The 17,938-nt window shown below is 45.2% G+C and overlaps 1 protein-coding gene across 1 annotated transcript in view; it reads right to left on the bottom strand.

The window, feature by feature from the left end:
• EXOC4 (exocyst complex component 4) overlaps nt 1-11,999 on the bottom strand; it is a 303,657-nt gene extending 291,658 nt beyond the window's left edge. Inside the window, exons 1-2 of the mRNA XM_017807724.1 lie at nt 11,914-11,999; nt 9,390-9,395 (exon numbers count right to left, since the gene is read on the bottom strand). Coding sequence (XP_017663213.1) covers nt 9,390-9,395; nt 11,914-11,999 — 92 coding nt within the window. The remainder of the gene's footprint in view (nt 1-9,389; nt 9,396-11,913) is intronic.
• Nucleotides 12,000-17,938: the final 5,939 nt, after the last annotated feature.

Below are 17,938 nucleotides of genomic sequence, written 5' to 3'. Positions count from 1 at the left end.
TGACACACCTCCCACATTTGAGCTGGACGTCTCCAAGACCACTCCCTTCATCTTCTCCTCATCTCCTTTGACACACTGTTACACCCTCTGGAACTGATGCTCTAGAATCTATAGATTTTTAGCACTTTTAGGATAGAACTCTCAACAAAATACCTCTTGTACTAAATTCCAGAAGTATTGTTTAATGTTCCTCATCAAGGATTTCAATAGATGGAGACTTTTAACAAGCTAAAGAACATTTAGTCTGGAGAGAGCATCCAAAACCAAGATATAACCAGCACATTGTTTGATATAACTTTAATCAAAACTATTCAGAAGGCCCCAAATCCTTGAAATAGTTCCAAGTAGGACAGAACATCATGAGGAAGACAAAGTTTGGAGGAAGGAAAGGTCTTGTAAGACCACTCACCCAATTCAGGGGGTATTTCACACACCTTAAGGCCTTAATTAAAGGAACTGCTCTCTACCTTTCTATACTGAAATTTTACTTTCATTTCAGGTAATTTTTCTTTCATTTCAAGGCTTCTGGATGGCTTTGACCAGTTCTTTTGGGATGGCACATCTCTCTTTCAATCCAGTTCACAAATAGAGAAACCCTTCTCTTCATTAAAATCCCTGTCTGTTGAAATTCTGAACAAAAAAAAAAATTATAGAAAACTGGTAAAAAAGCACTAGCAAACTAAGTTTTAGGCTACATCATTTGTAATGAAGTTTGGTGGTGTTTATTCTGGTAAATGTGCTCGCCTGGGGGTCAGGAGAGACCAACCTACTGCAAGAAAATAAAACACATAAATATTGTGGTTTATTACTCGGCCAGTTTTCAGATTCCTCAGAGCTTTTTTTGCTGCTCCTGGATTTATGAAAAGGGAAAGTTGTCTATTAGTTACCATATTGCCACAGAGTCATTAATACAGGCACAGGGCAATATGTGAAATATCTCCTGATCTATTATTTATAAATGAGTTATAGGGAACAAATTCTAACTTTGGACTCAGAGTTTAGTTGGAGTGTTGGAGTTTCTACAACTCACCTGCTCAGGGGACACAAGGGATAGCACAGGGACACAGAAATCCATTGCAAGCCTATCCCTGTTTTCCAGTAATCCACCCATTTTCAAACACACCAGTACAGGAAAGATGTTGGGCTGCTGGAACAGAGCCCAGAGGAGGCCACGGAGCTGCTCCAAGGGCTGGATTCCCTCTGCTCTGGAGCCAGGCTGGGAGAGCTGGGAATGTTCCCCTGGAGAAGAGAAGGCTCCAGGGAGAGCTGAGAGCCCCTTGGAGGGACTGAAGGGGCTCCAGGAGAGCTGGAGAGGGACTGGGGACAAGGGATGGAGGGACAGGACACAGGGAATGGCTTCCCACTGCCAGAGGGCAGGGATAGGTGGGATATTGGGAAGGAATTGCTGTCTGGGAGGGTGGGGAGGCCCAGGTTGCCCAGAGAAGCTGTGGCTGCTCCTGGATCCCTGGAAGTGTCCAAGGCCAGGCTGGACAGGGCTTGGAGCAACCTGAGCTAGTGGAAGGTGTGATGGGCCCTTATTTCCCCCCCTCATTGATTTTAACCTCTGAGTAACATTATCTTATCAGATTTTTAAATTTGATTCCTTACTTCAATCAGTGAAGTCTGAGATTCCAACAAAACTTGGCAAAACTGCCCTTTTAAGTCTTCTTGACTTAAGTCACCCCAAATTTCTATTCAAGAACCAATGCAATTTTCTCTTTTTCCCTCTCTCTCCTCACCCCACAGGCTCCTCAAGACCAATCCCACCACCAGATCCAGGAGGCCACACCTGGAATGTCCCCATGGCACAACCAGAAAGCCCCAGGAGAAACATCTTCACCTACAGCACTCAAAGATGGCTTGTGGAAAAAAAACCAGATCCTGAATTTTCCTCTTTCTCCTCAGAAGGGGAGCCACGGTCCACACGGGTTTCTGCTTTAAATCAGCAAATACAGACACTGAAAACTCTCTAATTCCTGGGGAAGACTCATTTGGGATCAGTTATAGAGGTTATGACCTAAACACTGGGGTGTCACGACCTTAAGGACCAGCAGGGGAGGATTTGGAGCTCTCCTGACAATTTCTGAATAAAGAATTTATCATCATAAAGGAGCTATGAGGAGAAAATAAGCAACAGTAGAGCCATTAAAAAAAAAAGTAAAATCACTGCATGCAAACTGTTCTGAACCATATGCTTGAACATCATGCAGCAATCACAACTTTCAAAGAAATCCACCCTCAGGATGGATTCCAGGAGAATCCTGGATTGCTACGCACAACCCAACTGGTCCCTATCACAGACTAGAAAAGTTTTTACTTTTAATCAAACAAAATTCAGTTTAAAAAGCTCTTGATTTGCCAAAGAATCCTCTGCAGTGTCAGGGATTTGTTACAGAGGATGCCACGAGCCTTTTTTCCAATGTTCCAGCAAATTCCCACCCAACTCTGGCTTCCCAACAATTTGAAGCAGATTCCTACTGTGTTGCCCACCTGGGTTTGTCCTTGTATTTGTATTTAACTTGCCCTCTATGGGAAAAAAAATATATTTTGCTAAAAACACTCGGTGTTTTAAAACTTGCCATTTGCCCAGGGAAGCAGAGCTGTTTATGAAATGAGAGACAGAGAGGGGGGGGGTCACAACAGGCCCTGCAGCTTTGAAACCACCACCCAGGGCAGAAGGACAAAGCCAGTGCAGCTGGAAATCAGAAATCCTTGGAGATCCCACGAGCTAATTCCTACTGGGATGATATAATGGCAATGCACAGTTCTGCTCTGTCTTCTCTCATCCCTGAAAGGGCAACTAAACCAAGAGAGGGGATGAAGCAGCTGCTCCCTCAGATATTTGAACACCAAGACTCTCTGAAAGGAGACACAACAGGGCTGCAGGGGCGAAAAAACCAGATGAATAATTTAAAAGTGAAGTAGTTTTTCACCCAAATCGTGCTCTGCTAGGGCAAGGGGCACCTGCTGAAGCCAAAGGGTGGGCTCAGAAAAGGAGGAGGTGTTGACACCTGAGGGAGTGAACTCCTGGGCTGGGCTGCAGGATTTGAGGCTCAACACCATCAGCAGGTTCAGGAAAAGGAATTTAAGGTATTCCCAGGGATGGAACAGGGCTGGGATGGATCCTCTGACATCCCAAACTCAACCACTGCAGGCACCTGGGAAATACAGAGGCACTGGACACCAGGCCTGGATCCCCTCTCCCAGATTTTGTAGGAGACAAACTGGAGACAAACTACCAGGCTGGAGGAACCACTGATCTGCCTGGATAGAGCATTTCTCTGGTCTCATCCTCAGGAATATTCCAGTAATGGGGCTGAGGAATGTTTTGGAGGTGATGGCACCCGACTCCTGTACATGTGCACACCAACACGACACACACATGGGATATTCCCTTCACTTTTCTGGGATATTTTGGCACCCAGAAGACAAGGCAACCACGATCCAGAGTTCCAGGTGCTGCCAGGCAGTAGGAAGGAGGAGAAGGGAAGAGTCAAAACTTCCCCAAAACACTGCTCTGTCCACTGCAGGGACACCCTCCCCCAGGAGAGCATTAACACACCCCCTTCCAAGCTTTTCCAGCCTGTGATCCCAACCTGCAACACTGGAACTCACTGGAAGTTTCAGGCTCAGTCAACCACCACATTCCAAGATTTCCAGCTGGCTCAGTCAGAAGCACCAGCTGGGAAATCTTCCCAGAATAAACACCTGCATTGGGAATGTCTCGCTGGCTTTAATTACCTGTTTGGGGAAAATATTGTGCAAACAATCAGCACTAAAAACACAATGTTTGTATTTTGACCAGAAAACTTCCTCTTATTTACAGTCCTTCGGTCTGTTGTGGTTTAAAACATTGAAGGAATCAATTCCTACACCAAGAAGGACAAATAATTCTACACAACAACAATTTAATCCTAATACGGTTCTTTTCCTCCTCCCACCCACAGGAGTTTTCCTTAAATACCTGCAGATTATTTCCTTATGGAAAAGCTGAAATCAAAACCCAAGACCTAAAAGGAGAAAAGCATCAAAGACTGTGTTTTTTTTCTTTTATTTTACTGAAAACCCAGCAAGTTTCAGCAATAAGGTTTTGGTTTTAGGATTTGGGAGTCTGGATTAATCCCTTGGAATCTGCAACCTCGTACACTTAATTTCCTACCCAAGCCCTGTGGTACAGGAGTCATTTCTTTTTCTTTCTCTGCTGAAATAAAAAAAAAAAAAAGCAAAAGCAAAGCAAGGAATACTTAATATTCCTGAGATTATTCACGTTCCTGCCAACACTGCAGAAAAGGAAGCCAAGGGCATCTCTGCTTGTTTTAGTCCTATTAAAATGGGGAGCGAGGAAGACGAAAAGTCAACACGCTGTTTGCCAAACAGAAAGGATCCAAAATTCTGTTTGGGAAGGGAACTTTGCAGGAAGAACTTTGAAGGGGGAATTACAGATTGTGATAAACAGAGGTCAGAGCTTTTTAGAACTCCCTAAAAAAAAAAAAAACGCTCAGGAGGAAAAGCAGTTTCCAGGCAGGTTGGGAACTCTGGTTTCCAGGAGGGATCCCCGATCGTTTCACTTCTTGTTTTGTTTTTCATTACAGGTTTTTTTTTTTTTCTTTTCTCCAAATGAGAATCCTCCTCCCCTGTCAGATACCTGGAATTTGTAGCTGGCAGCTGGATGGCTGCAGATGCCTTGTCTCATTAGCAGGAGCTCAACAGGATTAGAATAATTCCGACCGGCTGCTCGGCTGCTCCGAGACGTTTTTTATGCTGCGGCAAACCAGGAACTCACTGAGCCAAAACTCATTGACTTTTGATTTTGCACAGTTAAAAAAAAAAATACAGATTACACAAATGCAAAGTGCTCAAATCACAGGAGTCACTTCCACAGATGGAAGGGCAGGACAGAGGAGACGATCAGACACAATCCTGCAGTGTTTTTATCAGGGGATGTGCAGCACGTCCCACACGAGAAAACAAATGAACCTTGTTATTTTCCCCAGGTCAGTGAATTTACACTGGAATTAGATTAATAAAAAAAAAAGTCCTTTGGGGGCTATTCATTTCAGTGGAATTTGATCTGGAGAGCACAAGCATTTTTTCATCTCCCATTTCCAGCAGCCAACTGGAGGAGCGGAGGGAGCAGGTGGAAAGACTTTTCCAGGAGTCCTGGAAACATTATGCAAACACCTAAAACCTTAAACTGCTTCCTGCAACGGTTCACAAAGACAGGAATAGCTCATTTCCCAGGGTAAATACACAGGAAAATGTATTCACTTGGATCAAACAGACCTGCCAGCTCTGCCACCTCTGCCAGAGGCAGCACCTTCCCAGAAAACTGAACCAACTCCAAGCTCCCAAAGAGTTTTCCTGCCTCAGCACCACAGGTGAAGGAACAAACTGGCACAACCAGGACCCAAAAGGAAGTTTGGGTTGCCTTAAAGCAGCTGAACAGGCTGGAGCTGTGAAAAGGTAAAAAGGATTCACTCCTTAGGGAAGAGCCAGGCTGGGAGAGCTGGGAATGTTCCCCTGGAGAATAGAAGGCTCCAGGGAGAGCTGAGAGCCCCTTGCAGGGCCTAAAGGGGCTCCAGGAGAGCTGGAGAGGGATTTGGGACAAGGGAGGGAGGGACAGGACACAGGGAATGGCTTCCCAGTGCCAGAGGGCAGGGATAGGTGGGATATTGGGAAGGAATTCCTGGCTGGGAGGGTGGGGAGGGGCTGGAATGGATTTCCCAGAGAAGCTGTGGCTGCCCCTGGATCCCTGGGAGTGTCCAAGGCCAGGTTGGAGCAACCTGGGCTAGTGGAAGGTGTCCCTGCCCATGGCAGGGGGTGGAACAAGATGATCTTTCCTGTCCTTTCCAAGCCAACCCTTTCTGTGATCCCACACGTCCCACAACATCTCATTTTTACAAGGTATAAAATGCTCCAGACTGGAGCTACCGTTCCCCACAGAAGTGCACACAGAGCTTCAAAAATACAACACATCAAGGAGGGATAAAAATCAATTTTTCTCCGTGAACCAACATAATTCACCTGGTCCCAGCAACAACCAACACCAGCAGAGTCCCTGCACTACTCAACAGGCTGTTGTCACTCTACAGTATCTGTTATTTATTTGTGGCTTGACAAGTCCATGTGTTCCACAGACCTACCCCAGTCCTGCAGGTTGCCCAGGCTGAAGAACTGCCAGCCAAACTCACCTCCCCTGTGAATTCACTGCTCCAGTGTGATGCCTTAATTTGGGGAAGAAAGGGAGAAAAAGTGAACTCGCAGGGAAAAAAAATCAGGACGCAAAAGAAGCTGTAATTCATTGACAGGCTAATAAATTTCTTTTATTGTTGTGAGCTCAAAGAAGGGGATGTTTACTAAGCTATTCAACAGCAGAAGAAAACAAACACCATTGTCCAACTCATCATGTGGCACAACAGAACTACAGGAGCCCAGAAATGCTGCTACTCGGAGATGATCAGCTGCCAAACTCACCTCCCTTCTTAAAATTCCATTTTCCAGCTTCAAATGCACTCCTGCCCCAAAACAGGATTTAAAATCATTGATCCCAGCCCCACAGAACACATAGCACATATAGAGAAACCTTTATTCTGTGTAACACTCACGTCTCATAAATGAGCAGAGCTTCTCCTCCCCAACAAAATGAGCTTTGATGCCAACCAAGTGCACCACAGGCTTTTTGCTCAGTGCCCACACCAATAAACTGGGCATAAAAATGAGTAACTGCCCTTGTAGTTATATCAAGAAATGCCTTTTCTGGGGCATTTTGTGACCCTCAGGAGGAAAAGCCTTTGCAAAGCCAGCAAGAGACATCATTTCATGCTCTCCAGGCAGCCCCAAAGAGCTCAAGCTGGCAAGTCCTGAACCTGCTGCTGAACCCCAAAAGGGGATTATTTTGTTCATGTACAGAGACTTAAAAAGCAAATATGGAAATATCTGAGTTCCTAAAGGAACCTGCTCATCTTCCTCTCAAAGGGATGCATGAATGGGTCTCCTTTTCAGATATATTTTCCTGTTTGACAGGGAAATTTTAGCAGAAGTCATCCTATTAATGCACCTCAGTGGGAAGCACTGGAGAAGCAACTTTATTTTCATGGAATGGTTTGGGTTGGAAGGGACCTTAAAGATCACTTAGTTCCCACCCCCTGCCATGGGCAGGGACATCTTCCACTAGTCCAGGTTGCTCCAACCTGGCCTTGGACACTTCCAGGGATCCAGGGGCAGCCACAGCTTCTCTGGGAAATCCATTCCAGGGCCTCCCCACCCTCATATCCAGGAATTCCTTCCCAACATCTAAGCTAAATCTACCCCCTTGTCCTGTTTTCCCCTCTCTTTTATTCTGCCATGCCCAGTAACAAACACAGGTCAGGCAAACAAATCCATGAATTTCCAAGCTCCACCTGCCCACAGCCCATCCCCCTTTAGTTTTGGAATGTGCTGGATCCCCTCCCAGCACACCCAAGCTCAGTTTTCTGAACCTGAATTCGGGGTGCACTTCACACCCCTCCTGTTTCATCCCATCCCTTCACTTCCTTCACTTAGAGGGGTTTTTTCCCCCCATCAAATCCTGCATTTTGCTGCCCCCTCACCCCCGGTTTTTCCAGCAAAAGGAACTCAACGACCACCTTTAATATTATCAACCTCAAAATCACACCTCCAGCAGGAATCACATCTGAGATTCCCCCTGAACCCGTGTTTACACTGAGGAGCCTCACATTTCCCCCCCCACTTTGTATTATCAAGGCCTTTACCCTGTCTCCCAGTGCAGATGAGTAACTTCTTTTCCCAGCCCGCTGAGGGCTTCCTACCTGCCCGCCAAAAATGCCCAGGAAATTAGATTAAGTGTCAATTCTAAGAGGAAAACTGTTAACATTAATGAATAATAAATGTTTCATTTCTGTAAATTTGCTTTCTGTGATGCCTCCAGCCAGGCTGGGTGGATAACTGCCTGCCTATTGTACCTGCCCTTAGGCCAGCCCTGCTAAGTGTGATTACTGCTAAGCTCTGCCTGGCAAAGGGAGCCTTAATTATCCATTTCTCAGACTGGAAAATTTGTTTCCCAGGAAGAACGTTGCAGTAACAGTATGTGGGCATTATGCTCCTGTGGGTTTTTTTTTTTTAATTCTTTTTTATTGAACAGATACTGTGTGCAAAATGCAAATACAGGTTTAAGAGAATTAATGCTAAGTTTGCAGCAGATAATCCTCACAGGAAAGGTGTGCTGAAGTCCCTGCTGCTTCTGGGTGTCTCCCTAAGAGCCTCTTTTCTTCTGCTCCCCAACATCAGACCAGACACATCTAAATATTTATGGGTAAAGGCAGAAACAGAGTATTACATGATGCACAAGTGCAGCTTGGAAATCTGGGAATAGTCCTCCTTTATTTCTGGATCTGGTTTCTTTAAGTGTGCAATTCAATTGCCTTCAGTCAGATGAAAATACTCATTAAAGACAGTGGGAAACACCACCAAAAAAAAAAAATCAGGCACGATCATCAAATTTAAATATTTCTCATCTGATCAGGAAAATGAGCATTTCAGTCAAGAGGAATTGAACTGAATCCCTGAGGGAAATCAAAGCTCCAAATTTCACAGCAATCCACAGAAAACTTCCTGCCACCTGTTCCTCCTGCTCTGCACCATCACACCCCTCGGGAAGGCTCCCAGTTCCTCACTTTAAAACCCCCTGGAAGGTAAAAAAACACACAAACAGTTTGTGGTATCAAGTGCTGAAAGCTGAGGCTACTTTAGATGAAGGACTCACTGATGGACTGACTTGTTCCTTCAGCAAAAACACCAGAAATCTGTTCAACAGAAGCACAAAGAGCAAAACCCAAAGTTTAAGGGATACACCATGATCCATCCTTTCTGAAGAAACTGGGTGAGGTTTTCAATGTTTTACTGTTTGGGTGACAACGAAGGGATAATTCTTCTTGTTCACCTTGGAAACCTGCAGGGGACAAATGCTGGGTGGGCACTGCAGGGGAATATTAGAAAAGTTCTCCTGAATATGTCTCACAACTTATCACACAATCATTTAGGTTGGAAAAGACCCAGAAGATCATCGAGTCCAACCATTCCCAGCAGTGCCAAGGCCACCACTGACCATGTCCCCAAGTGCCTCATGCACAGGGATTTGAAATCCCTCCAGGCATGGGGACTCCAACCTGTGCCAGGGCTGGACAGCCCTTTGCAGGAAGGAATTTTCTCTGATGTTCAGTTTAAAACTTCTCTGGTGCAACTTGAGGCTGTTCCCTCTCCTCCTGGCCCTTGTTCCCCGGAGCAGAGCCCGACACACCCCCCCGGCTTTTTTCTCCGACCGGTTTTTTTGCTTCCTAGGGATATTCAGTGTTTGGAAACAACAGGGGGGAAAAAAGAAGGAAAGAAAAAAAGAGATGCTGCTCTTTGGCAGTATTGGGAAAAATATATTGGGTCACCTGTATGAATTAATGTATTTTTATTCATAGAATCAGAGAGTTGTTAAGGGTGGGAAAGGCCTTTATGATCAAGTCCAAATGTCAACCCAGTACCAGCACCGTGTTCACCATTAACCATGTCCTCAAGTGCCACCTCGACTCGTTTTTTGAACACTTCCAGGGATGGGGACTCCACTCCTGCCCTGGGTAGCTGTGCCAGGGTTGGACAGCCCTTTCCAGGAAGGAATTTTCCTTAATATCCAACCTGACCCTCCCCTGGCACAGCTTGAGGCCGTTCCCTCTCTTCCTGGCCCTTGTTCCCTGGGAGCAGAGCCTGACCCCTCCCGGTTCCCCCCTCCTGTCAGGGACTTGCAGAGCCAGAAGGTCCCCCCTGAGCCTCCTTTTCTCCAGGTTGAGCCCCCCCAGCTCCCTCAGGAGTTCTCCAGACCCTTCCCAGCTCCCTTCCCTTCCCTGTACACGCTCCAGCCCCTCCATGTCTCTCCTGTCTGAGGGGCCCAGAACTGACCCCAGGATTCCAGGGGGGGGTCTCCCCAGTGCCCAGCACAGAGGGACTCACATCACAATAAAATTAACAGTACAGCATTAAGCTTATCAAAATTACCCTTCAAAAAAGAAAATTAGAGTTGATTTCGGGTTTTTTTTTCACTTTAGTTATTTTCCATTTTACACCCTGCCGAGGAGCTAAAACACAAACCAGAATACAAGGTACAGGATAAAAAAAAAAAAAACAAAACCATGGCTTTTTGACAATTTTCGACCAACAAAGGATTTGTGAAGTTAAACAGAGAAAGCAGTTGGCTAGAAGCAACAAATAATCATTTCAGCAGAGCATTGTGGACGTCTGGAAAGCCGAGTCTCCTCTCTGCAGGAAACAACTGCAACGTGCCACGGAGACTTCATATTGAAAAGGGGAGGGGAAAAAAAAAGAGCAGAGCAAAAAGAAACCCATTAGAATCCAGTTACTGCTCTTGCTGAGGGCTGTGGCCACGCAGCAATTAGAATATCTGCTGTTGGTTTGAGCCTTTGGGATCGTTTATAAGGTTGCTGGTGCTCTGACACCCCGAGGTGTCACCCACAGAGCACACGTGGGACGGGGAACAACAGGTGAATAAAGGTGAGGATGGAGGGAAAGGGAACAAAAAGGAGCTGAGGGAGCATCTGGCCACATCTCCCTGCCCAGCAGAAGCTGCTGTAAACACAGAGCTCCTCACACACTGCCAAGTTGCAAATCACCACAGGAATTGCTGCAGTGAGAGAGTTTTGAAGTGCAAGTTGTTGGGAGGATCAAGTGTTGACTTCCCACAAGTGGGAAGATGCATTTAAGTGCTCTGCAAGAAATAACATATGGCAAATGCAATGTAGGACTCATTTGTTACTATTTTCCCCCCAAAAAAAAAGCTGTAGAGGGGACCAGAACATCCTACACTGATAATTTCAAGGACTGAGCCTCGCAGTGAAAACATCAAGCAACACCTAAGATCAAACGTGCATTTTGAAAACATTTACTGGAGGCATCTTGCTAATATTTAAGGCCCTGAGTTAATCAGAATAAAATGCAACGGTGAGGAAACAAAAATCTGATCCTTTCTGAAATTCAGGGTTTGGTTGGTTGGGTTTTTCTCCCTTAAGCCTTAATTTTATGGGTGTAAAAAACAAACCAAAAAAACCTCCTATCTAGAATCACAGAATATCCTGAGTTGGAAGGGACCCACAAAGATCATCAAAGTCCGGAGTCTGGAGCAGTTCAGCCAATATTCCTCCTCCCAGCTGCTGTTCCAACCCCATGAGACCTGAAAAGCAGCTCCATTTTCAACAGAGCACAATGAAAACGTTTTGTGAAGCTCCCTGGGACAAGGAGAACTCTACTTCAAGCCCACTGTCTCCCCTGCTCTACAAATTTTCCAGAGGTTCATTAAACTAAATGGACTGATTTGAATTTTATAATTGAAAAACTGTTGTCTGAAAGACAAGTCCCAAATGGGGTGATCTACAGCTTCCAGCACTATTTAACCTCGAAGTGGAGAATTTGATAATATACATTTCAAAATGTCTCCAGAGACTCATCAAAACTACTGCAAAAGTTGGGTCCTCATGAAACAAAGCCAGACAGAAGGAAAAAGAAAAAAAAAATTAAACTCCAAAAGGTATTTAACAATTTAACTCCTGTGGCAACACATTGAATGTTTGATCATTATTTTTATAGGTTTATTCCTATGGATTTGAGGAAATAAAATGCTCAGGAGACAAACTATCCCTTCGTGGAGACAACGTGGAAAGCAGGTGGTCAAAAAGGACACCATCCAAGGCAACTGGAATGGGAAATGTGAATTTATTATAGGATTGTAGAGGTTCTTCTCCTTAAAAAAAACCAAGTGAAATCCTCCATTCTCACCAAGGGGAACACAGGGTACTCAGCCCCCAGCCAGCAACTCCATCTCCCTTGTGCAAAGAAATAACTCCCTCCCTCACTCTGAGAAACAGCAGCCCCGAGTCTCTGCATGATCCTGTTAAACACAGAGCAAACAGAGCCTTTGAAAACATTTTCCTCCTCTGCTTACACCCCATGAATCTTTCACGCCGTTTGCACAGTTGGTTTGAGCACTTCCAACAGCACAGGATGAGCTTTTTTCATCGTGGAGGACTTGCAGATGGAGTCAGGATATTCTGCAGGGTGAGAAGGCTGAGCAGCCTCCAGCCATCCTAATAAACACCAGCTGGGAATTCTTGGTTCTGCTGAATTAACTGACCTTTAATTAAAATTTCCTCACACCAAAACAAATAACGCAAGGGCAGGCAGTGATCAGGTGATTGCTGAGATCAACACTCCAAAAATTAAGAGGGAAAAACAACCTCACACAGGCAAAATCCTAAGGACACCCCGGGAAAGGGAGGCAGGGAGCAGACAGACCCAGGAGATGCCACTCTGCCCAGGAAACCACAGGGACCAACTCTGCCTTTTTTTGGCATTAACTGTAGATCCAAAAATTAAAGCAACTATTATGTGAAGCACCACATTCCCAGGGAAAAATCCAAGCCCTAAGGATCAGTATTTTCAAACCTGCAAGAGGAAAGGTGGACGATGCTACTCAGACCTGTCACCTGGGTGATTAAAGGATGAAGAGTATTTTAGGACCCTGCACCATCAGCCACACCAGGTGGGAACACTAAAACCACTGAATTTGCAATTATTTAGTAACAAAACCAACTATTTCTGCCTCACACTTTTTTCTCAGAGTAGGCTGAACTCCAGCTCTGCACAGGGCACCGTCCAAAGCTAAATTAAGAGCTGAAAAATGAAGTCCCTTGAGTTTTTCCCCAGGCCCAGTCACACGTATTTGTCTTTTTGGATGTGGTCCTAAGGATCAGTATTTTCAAACCTGCAAGAGGAAAGGTGGACAGTGCTACTCAGACCTGTCACCTGGATGATTAAAGGATGAAGAGTATTTTAGGACTCTGCACCATCAGCCCACCCTTGGCATCACAGCAGGAACGAGCAAGAGCCTTGGGAAATATTAACTGAAGGTTTCAATCCTGCACCAGAATGAAGAGTTGCTGAAAGCAACACCTTCCGAAGAGTTAAACCCACTGAATTTGCAATCATTTAATAACAAAATCAACTATTTCTCCCTCACAGTTTTTTTTCCAGGGTAGGCTGAACTCCAGCTCTGCACAGGGCACTGTCCAAAGCTAAATTAAGAGCTGAAAAATGAAGTCCCTTGAGCTTTTCCCCAGGCCCACTGTCCCTCTGGATGTGGCTGTGTATTCCCACGTGCTCCCTCACCTGTTTTTTAAATGTAACCCATCAAACCACAACCAAACATGCAAACATTTTCTACAAAGTGCCTCGAGACCATTTCAAGGAAATTTATAGTTTACAGCCACGCTCTGCCACGTCCAATTTATTCTCGGCGAATTCCTGAACTGCTTTTCTCTACCTTTACAACGCTGCAAAACACCATTAGCAATAAAAGTGGGTTTAAGAGACCATTACAGATCAGAATAACTGGGTTTTTATTCCTTGTAGCAGCTATTTCCCAAATGGAACAGCGAGGGCAACGGGCTCCACATCCTAAATCCATCTTCCTCACCCCCCATCACAGTCTGGGAGCTCGGCTCTGTTGCTTCAGACACAGAGAAGAACCAAATGCCAGGTCATTAGTTAGAATCCATTCAGCAAAGTTCACACATAATGAAAATAACAGCCAAAAGCATTTAAAAAAAAATAAATAATAAAATTTCACTTGTGAGAAATAAAACACGGGGGTTTTTTTGCCTGCGATCTCAACTTGGGCAGAGATCTGTCGTGTGGAAGCTCAGCACAAAGATTTCACTGAGGTCTCAGGGAGTCACTGCTAAAGTTTGTTTTCCCCCAGTTAAAGCAGCTATTAAAGGCCAGTTTTAAAAACCAGCAACGTTTAATTGGCAAGAAAAACGCCCAACAATAAATAAAAGGCAGACACGTTCACCAATTAAAAAAAATCTGACAAGATCTCTCTCTCTCTCTCTCAAAAGGAAAAAATAAACCAGCATTTGCTAAATGCCAGGTTGCTTGTTTTCAGAGCACAAAAAGCTGCCTCCAGCAGCTCCCAACAAAACAAAAGGTTAAGAAAAATCAATATACAAACAGGGGGTTTTGTCCTCTCAGCGATAAAATAAAATATTCCCCAAGTTGTCCTCCAGCAGATGAGCCAAAGTCGCTTCATTATCTCCTCTGGTTTTTACAAAGAAACGGCCAAAGCCCCTGTGATCAGCAGCACACTCAAACAACAAAAGCTCCTGCTCTCCTGTGACAACAGTTTGACCTTACAAAGTACATTTAATTTGAGGAACTTGAGGGATCCTTCTGATCCAAGAAGGAATCAGCACCTTTTGGAGGTGGGTGCGCTGAGGAAGTGCTGCACTTCCCATCCCTGATATCCACTATCCCACTCTGGAAGTCCCAGTCCCAGGAGCTGTTTTCTTGTAGCAAATAAAGGGTCATTTCTCCTCAGCACAAGGGCAAATTGAAGATCCTCTCACACGTTCCCTAAAGGCACAGGGAAAAGAAGGAAAAGCTCCCAAAGCGGGAATTTTAATAGCGGGCTTTGCAAATATTAAGATTCCCGGACACTCTTTACTTCCAGATTTATTGTTATGAATAAATCCTCTATTTCTCCTTTAGGAGAAAGAAGGACTCAGTGGGATCCAGCAGCAGCTTTATTAAAGTAAAACTTCACTTCCTAACTGTGCTCCCTGGCTTTTCCCAGATGGATCAGTCCTGTCCTGGGACAGCTGACTCAGGAAACATTAATTCTTCCAAATTCATCCATCCTTGAGGTTCCCTTTATTCTCTGTTCTTGGCCACAACCAAAAAGCCAAGGTGAATCCCATCAGTAATTCCAGTGGATCCTCCTACAGGAAACAACTCCCCAGGAACAAACGTGTTCCCTGACACAGCAGGAAAAACTGACTCTCCCCAGGGACCAAAAGGGAGCAGGAGTGGGACATTCCTTCCTGTTGGGGCTTCCTTCCTTCATCCCACAGATTTCTGCCCTCAGAGCTGCTGAAAAGCAACACCACAGAGACCAGGGAGGACCCAAAATTCCCAAAGCAGAGCCCCAGAGCTCATAAAATCCCATTTTTTACAGGATTCCAGAGCTGCTTTGTGTTAAACTCTGTCAAGGATCTCACCCCTGGAAGTGAGATGCCTTCTCCTGGGAAGTCCAGTGATGGAAGCACAAGAAACCCTAAATCTGGGATCAGGGGAAAGGAAATTATTCAGTCTCTTTCACCAGAGCGTGCCTGAGCTTGAGTAAATATCAGAAATTATCCCTTTGTTAATAAAATAATCCATATTTACAAAAGGCCTTTCAGCCTCCCACCTCAAAGCATTCTGGAGACAATCACTGAAGAGATTCTGCAGACCTTTCTTCTTAAAAAAAACATCACCAACTTTGCTGTAAATGAGTAAAAATAAAAATTCCTGAAGAAGCTGCTCTGGATTTGTTTGTTTACAGCAGAAAAAGGCAGCCAAAGTTCTGCTGTTTGTCTGCTGGTCCCTTTATGGGCCTTTCTCACAGGCCAAGGGAGACACAAACAGCCCAAATAAACAGGGAAACACAAGTGGAAAACCACAAAGAGCGGCAGAGGATTCTATTACGCGTCAATGTTTTGGAAACAAAGCTATCAAGAAGGGAAAACTTGGCCACGTTTCAAAGCATCAACCCGCCGTGTTAAGATTTGTGATATTTTTTCTGAAGCTGAGAAAAGTTCCATTGAGCCCAGCCCGGGTTTAAATTTGTTTGCAGTGGTATTTTATGACCACACACAACACAAGCTCTGAAATAATTCACCTGTTGCTTGGCGAGTTCATCCTCACCTGATACAACAACAATACAGAGAAAAAAGTGATTTAAATCCCTTTTCACACCATTTCTTTCTACACTTGAGCAACCCAAATAAATATCAATATTATTATTATTAACACAACACTTTTTTCTTCCTTTGCCATCAGGTTTTCACGGTCTGAGCTCGACATGGCACTTCAAGCTCTGCAAAGAATCTCTACATCCAAAACAAGCTCTAAGTAAATTCTAGAGGTTTAGTTATCAGGCTGTTCTAGTGAATAATTTTCATTTCATAAAGTCAACAACCTCAGTGTTGACTCTAAACACTGGACCTAAACTAGCCAAGATATCAGTGCCTGGAAGCCAAAGATGGAGACAAACATGATTTCTTATTTGGACAGCAGAGCAACATGAGCTCAGTCTTATATTATAAATTAAATTAGTTCAGATTTATTAAAATAAGAGGTACAAAAGGAGGACCTTAAAATAATTTTGGAAATTACAGGAAACTTAAAAAAACCCAAAGATTATTACAACAGGAGCAACCAATGCAGGTACATTTTTCTTCCCCTCTGTGGAACCAGCTGCTTTTTTTCCAGAATCAACATCTCCCTTTAAGTTTTCCAAGACTCTAAAGGTCAGTCTTCAAAGTAATAAAAAGCACAGAATTTTCTAAACATTATCATTCCCAGAGGATTTTTAAACCATAACATGTCCCAGGATACAGAGCTCCTGCTACAATAACTTCTCCAAAGTAACTCAAAGACTGGAGTTTCTCCCCAAGACACTGGAGCAGGATCCAAAGTCTGGAAGCTCATTCCAACTCCCAGTATCCCACTGGGGTGATTCCTGCTGCCCACACCCACTGGAGAGGGTGTGTGGAAGAACATTTAAAAGCTTCAGTGGGGGCAATCAACTGCCAACCCACTGCTTTTGAGCACCAAAAAAAAAGATTTACAAGCAGCTGAAGAAGCCACAGAGGAGGAAACAGTGAATTCAGGTCCAAGTCTATCCAGAACTATCCTCCAGCAGAGTTCAGGAATAAGGGCAGACAATAATCAATACTCTAAACATGACCAGACACAGGTCTTTCTTTTCACTCCCTGCAAGTCAGACTTGGAAGCAGCAGCAGCACTTTTCCCACTCCTGCATCCTCAGAAAGGATGGACTCTGCACACACAGGACTTCCTGAGCCTCCAGCTTTTCCAACCAGCACTGTCTTAGTGCTGTTGGTTTTGGGGGTGAAGGTCACTTATGGACTTCACAGCACCAAGACAGTGCCTTTGTCCTCATGCATTAAGCTGGTACTGCCTGAAAGGTTTATTCACAGAATCACTGAGGTTGGAAAAGATCTCTGGAATCAGGGAGCCCACCCTGTGCCCGATGCCCACCTTGTCCCCCAGCCCAGAGCACTGAGTGCCACGGCCAGGCCTTCCTTGGACACCTCCAGGGATGGGGACTCCAAACGTCCCTGGGCAGCCTCTGCCAAACTTTGGAACCCTTTCCATGAGGAAATTCCTCCTGATGTCCAACCTGACCCTTCCCTGGCACAGCATGAGGCCGTTCCCTCTTGTCCTGTCCTGTGTCTGCTTAGGAAGGTGGCAAATGGGATTCAGGGAACTCAAGTTCTAAAAATCTTGCACGTTGAAAAATAAGTAGTTTTAAGTGAAACCCTCAAAGTACAAAGACCACTTTCCATTCTCCCTGGTTCAGAGAATCCCAGAATCCCTGAGGTTGGAAAAGCTCTCCCAGCCCATGGAGTCCACCCTGTGCCTGATGCCCACCTTGTCCCCCAGCCCAGAGCACTGAGTGCCACAGTCAGGCCTTCCTCGGACACCTCCAGGGATGGGGACTCCAAACCTCCCTGGGCAGTCCCTGCCAATGTTTGGAACCCTTTCCAGGAAGGAATTCCTCCTGATGTCCAACCCGACCCTCCCCTGGCACAGCTTGAGGCCGTTCCCTCTCCTCCTGTCCCTTGTTCCCTGGGAGCAGAGCCTGATCCCCCCCAGCTCCCTGCTCCTGTCAGGGACTTGCAGAGCCAGAAGGTCCCCCCTGAGCCTCCTTTGCTCCAGGATGAGCCCCCTTAGCTCCCTCAGCTGCTCCTGCTCCTCCAGAACCTTCCCAGCTCCCTTCCCTTCCCTGCACACGCTCCAGCCCCTCCATGTCTCTCCTGTCTCA

This window comes from Lepidothrix coronata, unplaced genomic scaffold, assembly GCF_001604755.1.
Source record: "Lepidothrix coronata isolate B3197 unplaced genomic scaffold, Lepidothrix_coronata-1.0 Scaffold20, whole genome shotgun sequence".
Taxonomy (NCBI): Eukaryota; Metazoa; Chordata; class Aves; order Passeriformes; family Pipridae; genus Lepidothrix; species Lepidothrix coronata.
The sequence above is the reverse complement of the archived record's forward strand: the minus strand, read 5'-3'. Positions and strand labels throughout refer to the sequence as shown.